Raw genomic sequence first — 22,887 nt, forward strand, 5'->3', positions numbered from 1 at the left:
GTGTGTGGTATAATCAGTGATCAAACTTCATCTCTTCTCATGAGCAATTAGATCAAGGAATTGGCAATTGTTCAAGAGTGGGGAGATTGAATTGCCAAGGGATTGGAATTCAATCACTCATGATTGCCAAGAGATCAATGAATTGCATGATTGAATATGAGATGAAAGCAACTGATCCGGAGAATTCAATATCTCTTTATTCCAACGTTCATTTTATCTTTCTTTCTTATATTTACTTTATAGCCATTTACTTTCTTGCACTTTACTTTTCCGTACTTTACTTTCCTTGCCATTTACTTTCTTGCACATTATTGCTTTTCTTTACTTTCATGTCATTTATATTTCTTGTTGCTTATCACCCAATTATGATAGTCTAACTAGAATAATCAATCAACTATTTCTTGCATAATCCATTAATCTCTGTGAGATTCGACCTCACTCTTTGTAAGTTTTATTACTTGATACGACCCGGTGCACTTGCCAGTAGTTATTACGAAGGATAAATTTTTTCCGCATCATATAGACATTCTTTTGATACTAATATTTTATTTTAGTTTGATAATACTATGAACTTTTTTATTTTTTAAATATTATAAATGTTCGAATACAAGTTAGTTGAAAATTTGTATTTATTAAAGTTATATTTATTTTGTATGAAAACATGTTTATTTTGCAATAGAAAAAACTAAAAAAAAATTTATTTTACCCTATTAACGAATTTTTCATCTATATTTAGAGTTTAAAAATGCTTTCCCAAGGTTTCAATTACTGACGAAAAATCTGTCAAAAAATCGGACGGTTGAAGCAAAATGAAAGTGACAATTACTGAGGGAAATCTGTCCGTAAATCACTAACAAAAAATCTGTTGAAAAATCTTACAGTTTTTCAACGAAAGGGGGGACTATTACCGAGGAAAATTTTGCCGGTAACGGGAAAAAATCTATCGGTAAACTACCGACAAAAAAAATCTATTGGTAAATAATTTCTGATGAGCCTTTTACAGAAAATCTTTCGATAACCAAAAATTCACCTGTAATAAATACTAAATCTATCTGTAATAAGCAATTTTCTAGTTGTAACCGCTGGTGGTCACTGCCGGCATCGCTTGTGGTAACGATGGTGGAGTGTCTTCTCTCGTTGGTTGGAGGAAGAGGAAATTAGCGTTGAGGGAGGGAGGCATGGTGTGTGTCTTTGTTAGGGGAGGGGAACATCACCTTAAGTTAGTTGTTTTTTATTTTTCCGCCGTTAAAACGACGCTGTTTTAAGGAAAATTAAAAAACCGGAACCTTTAAAAAATTCAGCCAATTTGTCTGGTTCATCAGTTAACTATCAGTTTAATCGATTTTTCTACCAGTTTTTTATAAGATTTTGGGAATTAATTAGACCGGTCGATGATTGATTCCCGTTAATCCAATCGAACTGGTCAGTACGGTCCAGTTTTTAGAATTTCAGTTTATTATAATATAATGTTGGGAGTTTGGAACCAACGTTTTCTGTCATATTCTCATGAATATACAATTAATCTATTGATTGATGCATTAGATAATTTAGATCGTAATATTCAATAAAAAAATAAAAAAAACAACGGAAGAGGACATTATTATTGATCTCTGGAACGGAGGGCCTTTCTGTTTGTTAATAATTTGCACGTTGAAATCACAAAGGAGTCTATTGTGATGATATATTTTGGTTTTCGACACTGATGGCTTTGTCTATTTGTTTCTCCTTATATTTTTATTTAGTTTTCTTTCTTATAATGAATCCAATTGATAAACAATAAATATTCTTGCATTATTTGCTATAAATAAGTGAGAGGAATTCCTGTAAAAGGATTAGAAGATCCCACAAACTTTGAATTGCGTGTCATTCTTATATTTTTGTATTAAGACATTCATATAATTATATTTTATTGTATCATACTTATATGTATATGTATGTGAATTTAAGAGTAATATAGATAAAAATCATGTACATGCATATATTTTGGTTAAGAACATTGAGAATTAAGAATTTTTTTCTTAATCAAAATTATTCTTTTTTTTTGTTTGTGTTATACAAAAAAATTATTAATTTTTATATGTAAATGTATGTTTATAATTAAGGTCTCACAATATTATATGGTTGTTATACATTGTGTTTTATTGTGTAGCATCATTATTTTTATATTATGTGCGCATCTTCAATTTTTATTACATAAGAAAATTAGTAATAATTTAGATGATTGTACTCATCTATTTTATAAAATCTTGGTTTTGAAATAAATTAATTAAACATTATACTTTTAAAGTAGTATTTTTTTTAAAAATTGATTTATTTTGAACATTAAGAGTGTGGTGATATGTAATTTATGTGAATATTGGTCGACCCAAAGAAAGGTCTATATTTGACAGAGTTATATATATATATTAATGGTAAATATATGTTTGGATAACTAATTAAAAATAAATCAATACATATTATTTATATGGTCAATAATCGGCACAAAAAAAATTTATTGTTTGACCAAATAATAAACAACGAACCTTATGTTTAATTTCTATTTGATTATGCAATTATTAATCAGTCCAAATGAAGGTTGGTGTTAGCCAATTGATAAAAAAATATATGCAATAAAAAATAGATATAATTTTCAAGTTTTTATGTGAATAATAACTCAATCCAAAATAGGCTTATTTTTTGACTGAAATCACTAAATTATGTTGAGAATATTTGGTAAGTCGTACTAAATAAATTTATGTGTAAGTAATTTATACGGGTATGGATTGGTCCAAAAAAAATTTTGTATTTGACCAAATTATATACGCATTTGTGATAATAAACATGTAATACTTATCTAATTTTATGTGAATAATAAATTTGTACAAAGATAAACTTATTGTTTGACAATATTTATTATCAATGTTTAATTAGTGTATTAAAAATATCGATTACAAAATATTTCTATCCAAAGACTAAATATTAACGTTGTGGCCACCATCATATAAATTTTATTTACACAATATGTAACTTAAGTAAAGATATTTTATTTTAAAATTAAGTTTGTCAATGTTTGTATCTAGACTTTGCATTAAAAATTGAATAAGTCTCAAATAGCAAAATTGAACCTTAAAAGGTTAGATTGCTCAAATCGTATAAGTCTTGTGATCTTAAAATATGAGATTCTAAAAGACTTACGGACAGTTGTGATCTTAAAATATGAGATTCTAAAAGACTTACGGACAGAAATGAAGGTTACTACTACAAAAAAATTTTCTTAAGAATAAGAAATACAAAAGCATTATATTAAAAGTAATAAGATTTGAAACAAGTATGACATTTGTCTTGTAAGCAAAATAGGGTGTATACACGACTGCAGATCTCACGAGCGCAATGACATCCAATAACAAAAAGCTAGGACGTAACATTGTAATCGCCAATTTGCCATTCTTTATACTTCTTTGATTCTGTTCCTGGACGTTCTTCAGCTGCAGAATCGAAACGTGATGGAGTTTTGTCCTTCTCAAGATGCTCTTGTAATTCTTGACCGCAAATCGAGAGTTGCAAAGTGTCTCCAGGTGAGAATGTTACTTTCAGTGAGCTTCTCAGCCAAAGGTATGTTGAATGGTTTGTTGGCGGAGGTGGCGGTTGCATTCACCATTATTGCAGTATCTTCAATGGAGTGTTCGTAGTTGTTGGTGTCATTAATTGAACATGAATCATCGGCCATGAATCAGTATGGCTCGTGATACCATGTGAACATTCATAGAGAAAGAGAGAAGAAAGACGAGACGAGAAAGAGGAATTATGTTGTTGTCTGAATATTGTGATTATCCATCGAGTCTGTTAGAGTGCTAGGTATATATAGTATGGAGTAACAGATATAACTAACTAAGCACACTTGGACAATTCTGTTTTGCCTAACAGCTTTAACTAACACATCAGTACATCACACTTTACTATCCTAACAAGAATCCTGTACGAACTAATGTTGCAATATCACTAGCCAAGGAATAATGCTGAAAAATCGTTAATTTGAGAAGCAAGCGATCATTGACCATGTTAACACTGTTTTGAGAGACAATTAGACAAAGCCCTAAAGACTATGACACCCCAAAAGACAAAAAATAGCAACCATGGAGCTCATGAAATACAGTTTGACCGTTGAGTTTATGTCAATGGGGGGAGAAAACATCAAGAATGAATTACAGATTCATGAAAGTACCCAGTTACTGCAGTGGGTAATATAATTATCTACTCTCACCAGGAGCATGGAGTTGAAGCAACCAAAGACAAAGTGTCAAAGATAACTTTAGTGATGGAGGGTTTCAAATACTATTGTTAAGTTTGTCACAGGTAAATGATGTTTAAATCAACACAATGTCTCAACATGATATGCACAAATAATACAACTCAACTCAATCACAAATTAAGATTTACTTCTTTTTCTTCTCTATTATTAGCTTTTAATTGCCTTATGGGGCAGAAAACACAGGCTACATTAGGTAGCTGAAATAGGAGTCATACAAAAAAGAATGTCTTGAAGCTGGAGACAAGTTTATAAAATAGTGTATCAAATTTCCTATATTTTCATAGGGAGACAGATATTGTAGTCTGTATTTGTTATCTATTTCAACTACCAACAGTAGCCTCAGATATTTATTCCAAAGAACATAGTATATCATATCCTTGAATATTTTTATAGATTAGCAAAGCAACCCAACCCCCTACTTATTTGAGAAACAACTGCTAAATCCTAAGGTTGTGATGGTTCTGGAAACAAACTCAAGGAACTTATCAGAGACTCGTATACCTCTATACCATTCAAGTACACTGTTTCTCGTAGATGCTGCAAAAGTTAAGGTCACAAGAGTTACCTGAAGAATAAACAAAATATCATTCAGTCATCATGAATAAATAGGAAAAGAATTTTCAAACCTCGTTGTGGTCATGGAGCAAGATGGGAGTGTTTCTCATTGGAGAGAAACCAAGAACTGGAATTCCTTTTTGTCTAAGGAATCGGGCATCAGTAGTCGAAGCGAGAATTTCAGGCTTTGAAAGCTTTCCTCCAGCTGATGTTATAGCTTGCTTGAACACTGACCACCATGGATTGGAATCATTAATTGCAGTCATTAATGGCCGTCCCAAGTAGTCTCTAATGGGTCCTTTCTCAATTAACTGCAATATTTGGTTGCCCAAAGACAAGACGAAATCATTATGTTGCGCTCAAGGTGTGAATGACGAAGACCGATATTTAACAATAATCACAACTTTATTAATGTCTCTTGGTTTGTTAACAAGTAATTTACAACATTTCTTATATCCGTAAAAAGAATGTTAGAAATTACAGAAATTCTTGCATGATCCCAGTGCGCTCTAAAAGCAACCAACTACTCAAATTTCATTTATAATAATTAAAATATATTAAAAAGATTAAAATTGAACAGGTTATAGTTACTCTTACAGCATGCATTAAATGTACTCTAAACACGTAGTAGTATTTCTCTATGCATTATGATACTTGCTAGCAAAGCGGCAGCTAAAAAGGATAGTTGTGCACATAAAAATCATTTATGACAGCATCAACTGATAAAAGGAAAATTGTACCTACGGTCAGGAAATTTTCAACTTTAACGAATTCTAGTCACTTGAACAAAATCTAACAACATGGAATCATTAAGAAACATGAATAATAAAAGAGAATAATATATATTGCAGCAAATGTAAGATTCAGAAATCTTTGCATCCAGGTGGCAAATGTGCAACATCAATGACAACCTCAGGCATGGAGTTTGCAATTTTCAAAGGCTTAAATATGTTTTCTATCTGTAAACTGTATCAAATTCAGTTTTGGTACATATAGCTTTTACTTATTTATTTTATTCTTTTGTTTAGCTTAATCCAAGATTTCCTGCAATATGCATATTTACTCCCTAAATAACCATTGCAATGGACCAAAAAGTTGTATAGGGCCGAAAACTAAAGGCCACTAGTCCAGTAAATTTTACTTGTAAGAAAATCATATACATATTGAAAGATTACAGCACTTAAATGTTTACAGCCGTCATTAAGTTTTGAAGAAGTTTTTACAAAACTGTTATATTGAAAGTTCATACCCAATAAGTTTTTACAATAAAATTTCACATTAATCCCACATCGTTGGATAGACTTTCAATACACTTTAATTCAATGTAGTACAAACTTCCAAACTCTATAGCTCACGTTGCGATAGAAGAGTAGATAAACTCCACAAGATAGCATTGGGAATGGAATAAAAAGAATGTTCATGGCATCTATAGATACGTTTATGCTAGAACCTAATTACATAATTTGATCCACAAAGTTGATCCCATCGAGTGGGAAATTATTTAGTTGTTGCTACAACTAGGAGCAGAATAAACTTAGACTACGCAACTTGATAATTAACTCCGTCTATGTTACACTTGCGGTACATAGCTGGTCCCAAGCCCGGATAAAGGAAGAGGGTTGTGTTAGGTCTTCGGCAACCAACATAAAAATATAGCCGAACCCCCATGACATGAATCAAAGACATTATTGCGCTAAAGTTAGGTCGTTGCCCGAAAGCAACGCGCCGTATGGCTCGAGTACGGTGTCAAAGCAAGAGCCGCTGCATCGGTGCTCGGATGTAGTGTTAAATGAGCAACGGTTCTCGTGTTTTCGTGAACGGACGAGGATAAATAAGCTAGTTCACAAAGTAAAAGGTAAAGGTCGAAGCGACAGAAGATTGAGATTTGGGACATGGAACATAGGCACTCTAACAAGAAAGTCCATGGAGGTGATGGACACCATGACAATGAGGAAGATTAATATTATGTGCCTACAAGAAACGAAATGGGTTGGTGCAAAGGCTAGGGAGTTGGATACTTCTGGTTTCAAACTTTGGTATACAGGAAATGTGAAGAATAGGAATGGGGTTAGAATAATTGTGGATAAGCAGTCGAAGAAGAACGTAGTGGATGTCAAGAGGGTGGGAGATTGGATCATCTCTATTAAACTTGTGGTGGAGAGAGATGCTTTCCATGTGATTAGCGCCTATGCACCGCAAGTGGGTTCGGACGAACAACATAAGATAAGGTTTTGGGAGGATCTAGAGTTTGGTTCAAGGCATACTTTTGGGAGATAAGATTTTCTTAGGAGAAGATTTAAATGGCCATGTTGAGAGAGAAATGACTGGATATGGGAGTATTCACGGAGGTCATGGTTTCGGGATGATCAATGCCGAGGGTAAAACTATTTTGAACTTTTCCTCAACCTTTGATCTTCTCATCGCAAATACATGTTTTAAAAAGAGAGAGAACATCTTATAACCTATAAGAATGGCATGACAAGCTCTCAAATCGACTTCTTGTTGAGGAGAGTCAACCAGAAATTTTGCATTAACTGTAAAATTATCCTGGGAGAGAGTTTGACAACACAACATAGGGTGCTCGTCATGGATTTTCGCGTTGAACAAAAGTTGAGGAAAAGACATCATACGAAGAACCCAAGAACGAGGTGGTGGCGAATGAAAGGTGAGAAACAAAGAAGCTTCCTAAGACGGGTAGGAGAAGAGGCAAAGTGGGATGGGAATGGAAGCACAGAAGAGATGTGGAGGGAGATGGCAGAAGTTATTAGAAGAATAGCAAAATAAAGTTTTGGTGAATCTAAAGGAGTAGGACCAAGAGACAAGGAGTCCTGGTGGTGGAATGCGAGTAAACAAAAAAGATAAAGATAAAAAGGGAATGCTTTAAAGAATGGTCTTTTTGCCGCAATGCAGATAACTGGGAAAAATATAAGACGGCTAAGAAAGAGACAAAAGTGGCTGTAAGTGAAGTAAAAACAAGAGCATACGAGGGTCTCTACCAGTCTTTAGGCACGAAAGAAGGAGAAAAAGGTATATATAGAATCGCAACAAGCCGGGAAAGAAGAACGAGAGATTTGGATCAAGTTAAGTGCATAAAGGATAAGGATGGAGAGGTGTTGGCTCAAAAGGAGAAGATAAATGAAAGGTGGAAGAACTACTTCTACGAGTTATTTAATGAAAGACAGAAGACTCTTCCGAGCGTTGGTCGATTATGCACAAGGGAAGAAGATCAAAACTTTGACTAATATCAAAGGATTCGAGACTTCGAGGTAAAAGAGGCTCTAAAGCAGATGAAAAATGGTAGGGCAGTAGGACCTGATAATATTCTGATTGAGGTTTGGAAGGGTCTTGGAGAAAAAGATATCAACTGGTTAACCAAGCTTTTAATGAGATTTTAAGGTCAAAGAAGATGCCTAATGAGTGGAGAAAGAGCACCTTGGCACCTATCTACAAAAATAAGGGGGATATACAAAGTTGCGAAAACTATAGAGGGATTAGGTTTATGAGTCATACTATGAAGTTTTGGGAAAGGGTGATAGAACGAAGGTTGAGAAAAGAGACACAAGTAACAGAGAAACAATTTGGATTTATGCTAGGAAGATCTACCACTGAAGCGATATACCTATTAAGAAGGATGATTGAGAGATATCATAGTAGTAAAAGGGATCTACATATGGTGTTTATTGATTTGGAAAAAGCGTATGATAGGGTACCAATGGATGCCTTATGGAAGGTTTTAGAAAATGGGAGAGTAAAGATTGCATATATTCGGGCAATTAAAGACATGTATGATGCGGTCACAACTAGTGTGAAGACACAAGGTGGTGTAATGGAGGAATTCCCTATTGGTATAGGATTACACCAGGGATCATCCTTAAGTCCATACCTTTTCACATTAGTCTTGGAAGTACTCACAAAGCACATCCAAGAGCCTGTGCCATGGTGCATGCTTTTTGCTGACGATATCGTCCTTATGGGAGAGTCAAGGGAACACCTAAATAAGAAGTTGGAGTTATGGAGAAAAGCTTTAGAAGTGTATGGTCTGCGCATAAGCTGTAGCAACATGGAATATATGGAATGTAAGTTCAGTTTGAGAAGGGAAAACCCCAATATAGAGGTGAAGATTGGAGAAAACATCCTAGAAAAAGTTAAAAGTTTTAAGTATCTTGGGTGCATCATACAAGATAATAGAGAGATTGAACAGGATGTAAATCATAGGATCCAAGCAGGTTGGTCAAAATGGCGGAGTGCATCTGGTTTTATATGCGACAAAAAAGTGCCCTTAAAACTTAAAGGTAAATTCTATCGCACCGCTATAAGATCGGCTATGCTATATGGTACGGAGTGTTGGGCGGCTAAAGGGGAGCACGAACATAAACTGAGTGTGGCAGAGATAAAGATGTTGAGATGGATGAGTGGTCATACGCGATTGGATAAAATAAAGAATGAAGATATAAGGGAGAGAGTTGGAGTAGCACCCATTGTAAAAAAGATGGTTGAATCGCGTTTCAGATGATTTGGACATGTGAGAAGAAGACCGATAGAACATCCAGTCAGGAGGGTGGATGAGATGAAAGATGGACAAAGGGCGAAAGGTAGAGAAAGACCTAAGAAGACCATCCATGAGGTGGTCAAACGAGATCTACATGTAAACGGTCTCTCTGTAGACATAATATATGACAGAACGCAATAGCATCGTTTGATTCATATAGCCGACCCCACTTAGTGAGACAAAACTTTGTTGTTGTTATTGTTGTTTATGCAACTTGATAATTGCCTCTATAGGGATACCTAATTCCAAACTCTCAAATAAATAACAGTGCAGACAAATAAAAGGATAATAGGTTCGTTTGCTTGTGCTTTCAGGATAAAAGAAGTACGTTTCTTTTTCTTTTCTTTTTTAACGAAAAAAAAAGTACTTATTTTATTTTTTGAGTTGTTTGTTAGTGATTCAATAAAAAAAAAAAACAAAAGTGTTTTCCACTTTCCACCTTGTTTCAGAAATAAGTCTAGCAAAAGCTGTTGAAGAGAGAGGAAAATCTACTAAAATATTAAGATTACTAATTTATTATCTTCATATATTTTTAAAAAGACGAATATATCCATTTAAAAAACATAAAACCCTAACCATTATACAAATCCTTATTTTCTCTGTTAATTAAATTAAAATAATATTTTTAATTAAAATATCATTAAAAATAGCATTGTTAATATTTTCTATGAAATATTTATGTAGAAATTTTGTTTTATACCGATTTTTTATTTTAAAAAATTACCATGTTATGTAAAATAATTTGTTTTTAAATCATGACCACAATTGTAATTTTATAAAATGTACTTATATATTTGTCATATTCAAACAACTTAATTGCTTCTAATTCTAATAAAAAGTACTTCCATAAATATATCCAAATACATTTCTGCTCCTACTACTTCTACTTCTACTTCCGGAGAAGTATTGCTTTCAACCGCACAAATAAAGAAGCCTATTATCTAAGTTTTAACTCGAGGAGAATCAAGTGTTTATGGGATAAAAAATACCAGAGTTTGGGTGCAAATCCCTCCTCCACTACTTTGCTTAAGCTATAGCTTTCCAGTTCATTCGTAAAGAAAAAAGAAAAAGAAAAAGATGGATTATGCTAAAACAAGACAAACAAAGTAGCATCAAATTGAGAAGGCCCTAAATCTGTTCTGAGTCTTGCAAATTTTTCGCACATTATACTGTATATTAAGTTACTAATCAGTAATCACCATATAGAAACAACCTAGCTTAGACATAGAAGCAATGCATGACCTATTTTTAATCAACATCCCCAAGACGAAAATCAGATAGCTATTACCTCATACGACATATTTCTAATAACTGGTGCCCATTCAGATGCGATTCTCCTCCTCATTTCATCAGGGTCCGTTGTAGGGGTCAACCTGAGATCAAAACCAGCCTCTGCTTCTGAAGGTTGCACATTCATCACAAACCCCTGCACACAAAAGAACATTTAACAATATTCAAAACCAACTATTAGAACGCACACATGAAAAAAGCAACCACAGCCTTAACAACTGTAAAAACACAAAGAAAAGAACCAAATACAGCAAAAACTAAATAAAAACAATGCTGGAGAAAGGTAATTTTTATCACAAATTAATTAGGACAATAATGTGACATACACTTCGGTGATAATGATACTACTCGGACAGAGATCACCTGTTCCACTACCACGTTCATATTCAAATTGGACGAGTGCCTATTTATTTTTATTTATTATTATTTTGGTGATTTTATAAGTTTCTTTCTAACAAGTGTCTAATTTTTATTGGTGGGACATGAATAAAAACACAACAGTAGCACAGGTGATCTCAATCTGATACAACCCTATTACCATTTCCATTTACATTCAAATACCTACTTAAGTGTTTATGTTCAAAATAAAAACTCTAACAATCGTCTTAATGTCCAGTAAGAATAAACAAATATGTATACAAGTTAAATCCAAAATAGATATCTCTCTAAAAACGATTTTTATACAGAAGTTGAATCCATAAACAAATAAACGAACTCAGATTCTGATTGCATCTAATTAGATGTCCAAGTAGAAGAAGTTTTACTTACAAGTTAAATCCAAAAATAAATATATAAATAAATGCACAAACAAACAAAAAAATGAACTCACAGATTCTGATTGAAGCCCAGCCTTGAGATAAACAGGATTAACCGAAACAACTTCCGAATTCAAAGCTTTCCCAGTCTTAACAACATCGAACTGGCTCTCCCTAAACCTGTTGATAACCTCAACGCTCTTCATCAAATTCTCCATGGCGCTCCCATCATACATCCAGGCCCCGTGTCCGGGTTGCCCCCTCGCCTTAATCTTCAGCCCCCACGGCGATCTATCGGCATAGAACACTCTGTACTCATCCCCAGGAGACGCCTGCCCTTCGTCGAGCGCAAATCCAACCTTCAACTCCGCGAACTCCTTCGATTCGACGAACTTAGCAGCCCCGTCGGCACCTCCAATCTCTTCGTCGGGGACGAGTGACACGTGGACGGATCTTGAGGGGGTGAATCCGCGGGCCTTGAGGTTGCGGATGGCCTCGAGGTACTGCATAGCGATGCACTTGTCATCCTGGGCGCCTCGGGCGAAGATGGCGCCGTCGTGGGAGCGGCGGAAGGCGGAGAAGGGAGGATGCTGCCATTTGGAGGGCTCGGCGGGGACGGAGTCGAGGTGGGAGTTGAGGAGGATGGAAGGGAGGGAAGGGTCGGTGCCTTGCCATGTGAGAAGGAGGAGGGGCTTGTTTGGGGAGAAGTAGAGGGTTTGGTAGCGGAGGGCGAGGGATTCGGCTTGGGAGATGAGGTAGGAGACAGCGGAGGAGTAGGCTGGGTTGGGGTGAGCGGTGTTGATTCGGAGGTAGCGTTGGAAGCGGGTGATTGAGGTATCTGCTTCATCTTGTTTCTCTTCCTGCTCTTGGGTTATAGTTGTGGAGAGGGAAAAGGGTGTGAAAAGGAGAAGGAGGAGAGTGAAGTGGATGAGAGAGAGATGAGATTGGCGAGAGTGTGAAATGGAGCTGGCCATGGCTAAGGGGGCAAGAGGACGGTCACTCGGTCAGTCAACGCCTACCTTCCGACAATGGTTTAATCGGAGTTCATGTTGGTGTGGGGTGGTGTAGACCTTTTGGGGACCTGCCTCATCAAGTTGCTTGATTGATGCACTTTTATCATTTAATTTTTATTTCGTTTTACTATTGATGTAAGATTCTTTCATGCCATAGAAAAAATTATTTAGAGCTTGTTTGGAATGGTAGATGATGCAGATTTTACAAAGCACAAATTAACAGAAGTATATCAAATCGCCTCAAATGATATTAAGAGAGTAGGTTATCGTTTCTACGAAATTAACAGATTAAACAAGTAATAATTAATTGATTATTCTAGTCAGAAAATTAAAAACTTAGGATTTCAAGAACAGTTAACATAAAAATAGAAAATTTAACAAAAGTAATAATAAACGAGTGAAAAAACAATATGATTAAGAGAGTTAAGGAGTTTAGATATATTCTTCCGAAAAAATGCTTTTCACTCTACACTTTGATTATACAAAATTATACTTATGTCAAATCATAAATAATTAAACTTCAATTCCTTGGTAATTCAACTTCTCTAATCCTAATCAATTATCAATTTCTTGATTAATCAATTGTGACAAGAGATTTAATAACGTTCACTGATTTAAAAATCACACAATTCTCAAGAATTAAACTGAGTTGATTCGATGTCACTTATCAAGTCCAAGTTCAAAACATAAGAATCATGAAAAGTTTTCAAGCTTAATTCAGTTAATTAACTTTTTCAAGATATTAAAAGAATTCAAGTCAGAAGAGAATTATTTTCTAACACATTTAAATCTTTTAGATGTAGAATGAAAACTCTTTCTTAAGAAAATATCAATACATTAATCAAAATCGAAAAGTTATAACATTAGTATATAGGAATCAACAGAGCTCCTAACATTAACCGAGGATATTAGTGACTCATGATTCAAAAGAAAACCTAGAATTATGAATTGTAAAAACTGCTGACGAAGCTCCCGTATGTGACTCTTCTTCTTATTATATTAACCCTAAAACTACTTCCAAATTCAAAACTAATTAAGACTCAACTTAAAAAAGAATCAAATCTAGCTAATTAATGTTTTTCTTCTCAAGTCAAGCTTTAGATCTTTCTCCTCATGATCCGCAATTAATGCTAGAATTCATGGACTTAGGTTAAGCCTTAAGTTAATCACTTAAGTATTTGAAGAGTTAGAGGACTTGCTAAATGAATTAAGGCCACTAGAAGAAGTCCATTTGGTGCCTAGAATGTATGGCCTCATGCGTGCAATGTATGGCCTAGTCTTGGGAGTGTTAGCTTCTATTTCATGCTTCACGTTGCACGCACACACCTCCCATGTTGCACGCATAGAATTCCATGGAGAATTACCCTCTGTTAGCTCCTTCACGTTGCACGCACAGGGACTCACATTGCACGACTAGCTTTTGGCATCTGTTGACTCTCTATTTTCTTTTCACGTTGCATGGCTAGGTGATGACTTACACCATCTATCTATTTTTTCATAAAGAATAACCATAGAATGGATAAATTTTCACTAATTTGATGCATTATTCAGATATGCATCATAAATTAGTAGGACACTACTTTGAAATCTGATATTGCATGTATTTCAGGAGGAAAGAGCAACAAAAGAGGATAGAAGCAAGCATGGAAGGCTGGGTGTGGCACTCCAAGCCATCATGGGAGTGTCATGTGGCCCTTGTGAAAGCGTGGCACGCCAAGGTCTCAGAGCTGGCGTGCCTGCTGGCATGCCTGGGCGTGGCACGCCGGGCTAGTATTCTAGAGAATGATGATTGATACAACATAAGAGGCATGCCATTGGCACTTCCATGGGCGTGGAACGCCAAGAATCTCAACACAGGCGTGTATGCTGGCGTTTTTGAACGTGGCACGCCAGGCTTATTTTCCAGAGAAATAAGGTTGGTGTAGCATTGCGAGTATGCCATGGGCGCTTGAAGGAGCGTGGCACGCCATGAACTTTAAACGGGCGTGTCTACACGCGTGTCTAGGCGTGGCATGCTAGGTTCACAATCTAGAGAGAAATGCTAGCGCAGCATGAGGGGCGTGCCACTGGCGCTTTCGAAAGCGTGGCAAGGCCAGGATCTTAAGTTAGCGTGTATACAGGCATGTCTAGGCGTGGCACGCCCATTGTAGAAAATAGAGGGATGAAATGGTTGCAGCATTGTTAGCGTGTTCACTGGCATGCTCGAAGGCATAGCACGCGAAGCTTTACAGTGGGCATGTGCGCTGGTGTGCCTGGGCATTGCATGCCAGGCTTGTGATCTAGAAAGAGGACTCGAGAAGTAACATAGTGGGCGTGCTCGAAGGCGTGGCACGCCAAAGACCTTAATGTTGGTGTGTCTACTGGTGTGTATTGGCATGCCACGCCAGGCTATTTTTCCAGAAGGGAAGATATGTTGCAGCATTGAGGGCGTGCCAACTGTGGCCTGCGAAGGCGTGCAATGCCAAGTTCCTAAAGCCGGCGTGCCTACTGGCATGTTTGGGCATAGCACGCCAGGCCAACGTTCTAGGAAGGAGAAATGAGAGCATCATTGGAGGCGTGCCATTGGCGTGCCTGGGAGTTTTATGCCAAGAGTTTCAAAGTTGGCGTGCCAGGACGTGGCACCCTGATGACTTGCATCATCTACCTCCTTCTTTTACCTAAATGAACCATAAAAAGAGTGATATCTCATTTAATGAATGAAATTTCATGAACTAAATGATGAATTTTATGGTACATTGCTTTGAAATGAGTTTGTTTGAGTTTCAGGTAAAAGGAGCAACAAAAGAATAAGTAAATAAGAAAAAGAAGCTGGGCGTGTGTGTTGGGCATGCCACTTGGTGCAAACGCCAGTAATTTGAATGGGCGTGGCATGCCGGCCAAGGGGCGTGGCACGCTAGTTATCAAGACCAGAGAAGAATCCATGAAGCTTACTATGGGCGTGGCACGCCAACTATGCATTCCAGGGGAGCATTCTTGAAGACTCACTATGGGCGTGGCACGCCAGAGCTAGGCATGACACGCCAACTAAATATTTCAGAGAGCATTTTTTAAGACACACAAGAAGGCGTGGCACGCCAGGCTGAGCGTGGCACGCCAACACTATCATGTACAATGGGTGTGCCACTTGAGGTTGAAGGTGTGGCACGCCAATGCAACTAAGTAGAGGGGAGTTGAAGGTCCAAAACACTGGGCGTGCCACTTGGGCTCAAAGGCGTGGCGTGCCAACCTCGTTCGTGTCTTGGGCGTGCCACTTGGGTTTTAGGTGTGGCACGCCAAGCTTGAAGGGCTCAATACCAAAATCGGCGTGCCACTTGAACTCGAAGGCGTGGCACGCGAACCTTGTTCTTACCCTGGGCGTGCCACTTGAGCTCGAAGGCGTGGCACGCCAGTTTAATGTTCCAGAAAGGAAGGATGCAGCCCCCACCATGGGCGTGCCACTTGAACTCGAAGGCGTGGCACGCCAACCTTGTTCTTACCCTGGGCGTGCCACTTGAGCTCGAAGGCGTGGCACGCCAGTTCATTGTTCCAAAAATGAAGGATGCAGCCCCCACCATGGGCGTGTCACTTGAGGTCGAAGGCATGGCACGCCAACGCAAAGTGACCAGGGGCGTGCCACTTGAATAGTGGGTGTGGCACGCTAGTTACTGGACCAAAAAGGGTTTACTCATGCTTTATCGAGGGCGTGGCACGCCAGTTCAACTCTCTAGAGAAGACAATAAAAGCCTTATTGAGGGCATGTCACGCCACTACTGAGCGTGGTACGCCAAGCTTATTTTCCAGAGGAGAAGGCTGAAGAGTTCATAGAGGGCGTGGCACGCCAGTTCTGGGCGTGCCACGCCAATTCAAATATCCAAAGAGGAAGAAGAAGGAGATCACACTGGGCGTGCCACTTGAGCTCGAAAGCATGGCATGCTAGGCTAGCTGTATGCGAAGGGTGTGCCACTTGGAAGCCAAGCGTGGCATGCCAAGCCAAGGTGAGGAGCTAGGCGTGGCATGCCGCTCACACGCCAAGCACATGGTTCATTTTAATGAGTTTTTCCTTTTATTTTCAATTGTAATTTTCTTTGCCCTTTTTGTAATTTTACTTTCTAGTGATAGGAGTAGTATAAATACCCCCTGAGAGTACTGAAAAGGGTGTTAGAAAGTTGGATTGGTAGCTTAGCTTAGCTTAGTTTTTCCATCTGGTGGACTTTTCTCTAAGCTATGAGTAGCTAAATGATGACTGCGCATCATGTACCCTTTTTCTTATCTAAAAGGACCATAAAAAGAGCATAATCTTATTGAATGAATGGAATTTCATGAAACAAATGATATATATTATGGTACATTGCTTTGAAATGGGTTTGTGCTGAATTTTAGGTGAAAAGAGCAGCAAAAGGGGAAGAAAATAACAAATAAAGTTGGGCGTGCCACTTGAAGCTTTGAGCGTGCCACACCAAGCTTTTGAACCAACTCTCAACAATGGGCGTGCCACTTGGAACTCTGGGCGTGGCATGCCAGGCAAACATTCCAGCAAGAGAGATTGAAGAGTTCAACATGGGCGTGCAACTTGATGTCGAAGGCGTGGCACGCCAACCTTAATTGTGACTTGGGCGTGCCACTTGGGTTCTAGGCGTGGCACGCCAAACTTGAAAGAATTCAGTTCCAACATGGGCGTGCCACTTGGTGATATGGGCGTGGCACGCCATGCTTAAGTTCCAGAGGAGTTATTTTGAGCCCCACTATGGGCGTGGCACGCCAAAGCATTGGCGTGGCATGCCGAGGCATTTGCCAGCCTGACCGCCTCTCATTCAAATGAAGATATCTTAAGCTACACAACTTCAAATATGGTGATTTTAGTTTCATTAGAAAGTAGACATCCAGGGCTTTCCAACCATATATAACACTTTATAATGGACATCGAAATCATAGGGAGCAAAACACGTCACTGCAGAGTTACCAACCTGACCTCTTCATTTTCAAAGGAATATAACTTGAGTTGTAGAGGTCCAAATGTTGTGATCTTAGTAGCCTTGGAAAGCTTACATCAAGAGATTTTCAACGATATATAACACTCTATGGTGGACATTAAAACTAGAGGTGAAAAAGGCCATTAATTCAGCATTGTAAAACCTGGGCGTGCCACTTGATATCGAAGGCGTGGCACGCCAGCTCTATTTTCATAATGGGCGTGCCACTTGGAGTCTTGGGCATGGCACGCCAGTTCAAATGGCCAGAGAAGAGTTTTTGGTGCATCATTGAAGGTGTGGCACGCCAGTTTTGGATGTGGCACCCCAGTTTCACAACATATGGGGCGTGGCACGCCAGAAGTGGGTGTGGCACGCCGGGCTACCTGACAGACTGACCTAGTCACTTTCAAATGGGAATAACTTGAGCTACAGATATCCAAACGAGTTAATTCTAAAAGTGTTGGAATGCTGACATCCAGGGCTTTCCAACCATATATAATACTTTATGGTGGACATTTATTTTAAGGCCCAACCAACTCCATACCTTTAATATTGTAAAGTGGGTCATACTCCAAAGGGCAAAATCAAGTGGGAGTGGCACTTGGAACCACACGCCAACTTCTTCCTGCAGCCCCCAACCTTCAACCAAGCCCACTCCAACTCTCATTCAAGCCACAATTGTCAACCAATTAAGGCCACAAGAAGTATCTAGAATAGTTTACTCTTATTTCATTATAATTTGTTTTTAATTTCATTTAAGTTTGCAATTTAGGAGAGCCTATATAAAGGCCTTAGTTTCATAGAATTAGAGAGCAATCTATTAGGCTGGACACATTTGGAAGAGTGAGTCTTCGGACCTTCCTTCCCACCATTCTCTTCTCCTCTTCCATTTTCTTACTTGTGAATATTTTAGTTATGAATTACAAACTCTTTCCATTGGGAAAGAGAGCTCTATTGTTTTTCAATGGATTGATTGTTTTTATTCTTCTTCTTCTCTTCATCTCTCTTTGATTTACTAGAAGAAATTTCATTCTTCATTCTAGCATTCAATTATCTTGGAAAAGAGATTGAATGTATTTTGATTTTATGGGAACCTTGAATGAGGAAACATAAAACCATGCTTGAAATTCTTTCTCACACTTGAGTAGGATTTGGGTTTTGGTGTTTAGATATGGTGACATATAATCCTCCCTCTACTTGGACCTATGATGATGTGTGGTATAATCAGGAACCATTCTTCATCTCTTCTCATGAGCAATTAGACCAAAGAATTGGCTATTGATCAAGATTTGAGAGATTGAGTCACCAAGGAATTGGGGCTCAATCAATCATGATTTCCAAGAGGTCAATTAGTTGCATGATTAAAGATGAGATGAAATCAATTAATCTGGAGAATGCAATTCTCTTGATCCCAATGTGTATTTTATCTTTCTTTCTTTTATTTACTTTGTGGTTATTTACATTTTCTGCACTTTACATTTCCAGCACTTTACTTTCTTGTACTTTACTTTCCTTGCTATTTACTTTCTTGCACTTTATTGCTTTCCTTTACATTCATATTTTCTGTTACTTATCATCCAATTATGCTTGTCTAACTAGGCTAATTAATCAACTATTGCTTGCTTAGTCCATTAATCTCTGTGGATATGATCTCACTCCATTGTGGGTTATTACTTGACGATAATTTGGTGCGCCTGCAAAAGAACGGATTCATTATATGTGGGTGGTAAATTTCGGTCATCACTAAACTTCCTCTCATTGGGAGAGGGAGCTATGTTGTACTTGATGGATTTATGATGGTGAATTTCTTCTTCTCTTAATCTTCTCTTTGATTCGCTAGAAGGAATTTAGTTCTCCAAGCTTAGTGTTCAATCATCTTGGAAAAGAGGTTGAATGCAAAATGGGTTTCATGGAAAACTTGGAAAAGGAATCATGAAACCATGCTTGAACTCCCTTCTCACACTTGAGTAGATCTGGATTTTGGGATTGGATATGGTGACATGAAATCCTCTCGCTATTTGGATCTATGAGGATGTGTGGTATAATCAGGGACCAAGCATATCTCTCTTCATGAGTAATTAGAACAAGGAATTGGTTGATTATCAAGATTTGAGAGATTGAATCACCAAGGAATTGGGGTTCAATCAATCATGACTGCCGAGAGGTCAATGAGTTGTATGATTAAAGAAGAGATGATCTAGATCTAATCCAAAAAGAGCAACGTCTCCTAATCCCAATGAATCTTTCCTATTCTTATCTTCTCTATTCTTTATAGCTTTCTTTAAATTCTGTCATTACCCACTCCCCATTTACTATTCTGTCATTTGTGTTCCAGCACTTTACATTCTTGTTATTTACTTTTCTGAACTTTATTGCTTTTCTTTACCTTTAAGTCATTTACATTTCTACTAATTTAGAATTCTGCACTCAACAATCTCTATTGCTTAGCTTGACTAATTCACTCATTGATTAAAGTTGCTCAATCTACCAATCTCTGTGGGATTCGACCCCACTCATAGTGGGTTATTACTTGACGATACTTTGGTGCGCTTGTCAAGGAACATATTCATTATATAGTGAGTGAATTCCGGTCATCAAGTTTTATGGCGCCGTTGACGGGGATTGGTTTGAAATTGACAATGACTAAATTGATGGGTATTTAGATTAAGCATTTTTATTTACCTTGTCAATTCCTTTAATTTCAGTTTCTTATTCTCTTCTTTCCTTTAACATTTGAGTTTCCATTTGTTCATTGTATATATTTCCATTTTAGCATACTAATCTACTAACTGTTTGATCAATTGCACCAATCAATCTAACCATAAGTCTTAACAAGTGTGATTCCTCCACTTGTCTTTTGCTTGTTTGTTTCTGAATTTATGATAGGTAGAAGAAGAGAAACTTTAACCTCTTTTGATAGTGAATCTGAGAGGACCTTCCTTAGCCTAAGGAGGGAAGCAAGTGGTAAAGGAATAGTTGGAGAGGAAGCAGTGAAGGAAGATATGGATTTTACTGTAGAGGAGGAAATACATAATTATGTTAGGGAAGGTGCTGGTGACCATGTTGGGCAGGATAGAAGAGTTCTAGGCTCTTACATCAATCAAAACCCAAGAAATTGTAGAAGCACCATTCTAAAACCAACCATTCATGCCAACAACTTCGAGTTAAAGCCTCAACTCATCACCCTTGTTCAAAACAACTGCTTATTTGGAGGAAGTGCACAAGAAGATCCTAACCAACATCTAACCACACTTTTGAGAATCTGTGATATAGTGAAGGCTAATGGTGTCAACCCGAATACCTATAAGCTGCTGTTATTTTCCTTCTCACTCAAGGATAAAGCAGCTAAGTGGTTGGAATCATTTCTTAAAAAGAGTGTGACAACTTGGGAAGAAGTAGCGAACAAGTTCTTGGCAAGATTCTACCTTCTCTAAAGAGTTAATAGATTGAGAGCTGAGGTACAAACCTTTTGACAACAAGATGGGGAAACTCTCTATGATTCTTGGGAGAGACACAAAGAGTTGACAAGAAAATGCCCTCTGAACATGTTCAATGAATGGGTCCAACTGCATATATTCTATGAAGGTTTGTCACAAGAATCAAAGAAGACCCTAGATCACTCTTCAGAAGGCTCTCTTAACAAGAAGAAGACAATTGAAGAGGCCACAGACATAATAGAAACTGTGGCCAACAATGAGTATTTCTATACTTCTGATAGAAACTCAAAGAGGGGAGTAATGGAGCTAAATCATATAGATGCTATGCTAGTTAAAAACAAGGTGATTGCTGGTGCACGAAATTGTGATCACTACTTTTACACAGAACAATCCCCGGTAATGGCTCCAAAGACTTGGTGCTCAATACCATGGCATAAACACAACTTCGCACAACTAACCAGCAAGTGCACTGGGTCGTCCAAGTAATAAACCTTACGCGAGTAAGGGTCGATCCCACGGAGATTGTTGGTATGAAGCAAGCTATGGTCACCTTGTAAATCTCAGTCAGGCAGACTCAAATGGGTATAGTGATAAACGAATAAAGCATAAAGATAAAGATAGAGATACTTATGTATATCATTGGTGAGAGCTTCAGATAAGCGTATGAAGATGCCTTCCCTTCCGTCTCTCTGCTTTCCTACAGTCTTCATCCAATCCTTCTTACTCCTTTCCATGGCAAGCTCATGTAGGGTTTCACCATTGTCAGTGGCTACCTCCCATCCTCTTAGTGAAAACGTTGCCTATGCTCTGTCACAGCATGGGTAATCAGCTGTCGGTTCTCGGTCAAGCCGGAATAAAATCCATCGATTCTTTTGCGTCTGTCACTAACGCCCCGCCTGCTAGGAGTTTGAAGCACGTCACAGTCATTCAATCATTGAATCCTACTCAGAATACCACAGACAAGGTTAGACCTTCCGGATTCTCTTGAATGCTGCCATCAGTTCTCGCCTATACCACGAAGACTCTGATCTCACGGAATGGCTGGCTCGTTTGTCAGGCGAGCACTCGGTTGTCAGGCGATCAACCATGCATCGTGTATCAGGAATCCAAGAGATATTCACTAAGCCTCGTATGCTTGTAGAACAAGAGTGGTTGTCAGTCACTTTGTTCATAAGTGAGAATGATGATGAGTGTCACGGATCATCACATTCATCAAGTTGAAGAACAGGTGATATCTTGGAACAAGAACAAGCGGAATTGAATAGAAGAACAATAGTAATTGCATTAATACTCGAGGTACAGCAGAGCTCCACACCTTAATCTATGGTGTGTAGAAACTCCACCGTTGAAAATACATAAGAACAAGGTCTAGGCATGGCCGTGAGGCCAGCCTCCCAGTGATCAAAAGATTCAAAGATCTCCCGATGATCAAAGGATCTAAAATAATCCAAAGATGAAAAATACAATAGTAAAAGGTCCTATATATAGAGAACTAGTACATAGATGAGTAAATGACATAAAAATCCACTTCCGGGCCCACTTGGTGTGTGCTTGGGCTGAGCAAATGAAGCATTTTCGTGTAGAGACTCCTCTTGGAGTTAAACGCCAGCTTTGGTGCCAGTTTGGGCGTTTAACTCCCATTTAGGTGCCAGTTCTGGCGTTTAACGCTGGAATTTCTGTAGGTGACTTTGAACGCCGGTTTGGGCCATCAAATCTTGGGCAAAGTATGGACTATCATATATTGCTGGAAAGCCCAGGATGTCTACTTTCCAACGCCGTTGAGAGCGCGCCAATTGGGCTTCTGTAGCTCCAGTAAATCCACTTCGAGTGCAGGGAGGTCAGAATCCAACAGCATCTGCAGTCCTTTTGAGTCTCTGGATCAGATTTTTGCTCAGATCCCTCAATTTCAGCCAGAAAATACCTGAAATCACAGAAAAACACACAAACTCATAGTAAAGTCCAGAAAAGTGAATTTTAACTAAAAACTAATAAAAATATAATAAAAACTAACTAGATTATACTAAAAACATACTAAAAACAATGCCAAAAAG

General features: G+C 38.0%; 1 protein-coding gene across 1 annotated transcript; it reads right to left on the reverse strand.

Annotated features, from left to right (window-relative positions):
* Nucleotides 1-4,405: 4,405 nt before the first annotated feature.
* LOC130955508 (uncharacterized) lies at nt 4,406-12,546 on the reverse strand. The gene is made up of 4 exons (XM_057882379.1): nt 11,512-12,546; nt 10,681-10,818; nt 4,915-5,154; nt 4,406-4,825 (listed from the first exon to the last, which is right to left on the reverse strand). Exons 1-4 carry the CDS (start codon nt 12,409-12,411, stop codon nt 4,733-4,735), a joined length of 1,371 nt encoding a protein of 456 aa, XP_057738362.1. The 5' UTR covers nt 12,412-12,546; the 3' UTR covers nt 4,406-4,732.
* Nucleotides 12,547-22,887: the final 10,341 nt, after the last annotated feature.

Source organism: Arachis stenosperma, chromosome 10, assembly GCF_014773155.1.
Source record: "Arachis stenosperma cultivar V10309 chromosome 10, arast.V10309.gnm1.PFL2, whole genome shotgun sequence".
In the NCBI taxonomy this organism is placed as follows: Eukaryota; Viridiplantae; Streptophyta; class Magnoliopsida; order Fabales; family Fabaceae; genus Arachis; species Arachis stenosperma.

Coding starts and splice junctions, on each gene's coding strand:
- LOC130955508 (XM_057882379.1), bottom strand. CDS start 12,411: ATGGCCAGCTCCATTTCACACTCTCGCCAATCTCATCTCTCTCTCATC. Junction 10,819..11,511: donor CTGGGCTTCAATCAGAATCT/GTGAGTTCATTT, acceptor TTTTGTGTGCAG/GGGTTTGTGATGAATGTGCA. Junction 5,155..10,680: donor TTAGAAATATGTCGTATGAG/GTAATAGCTATC, acceptor CAAATATTGCAG/TTAATTGAGAAAGGACCCAT.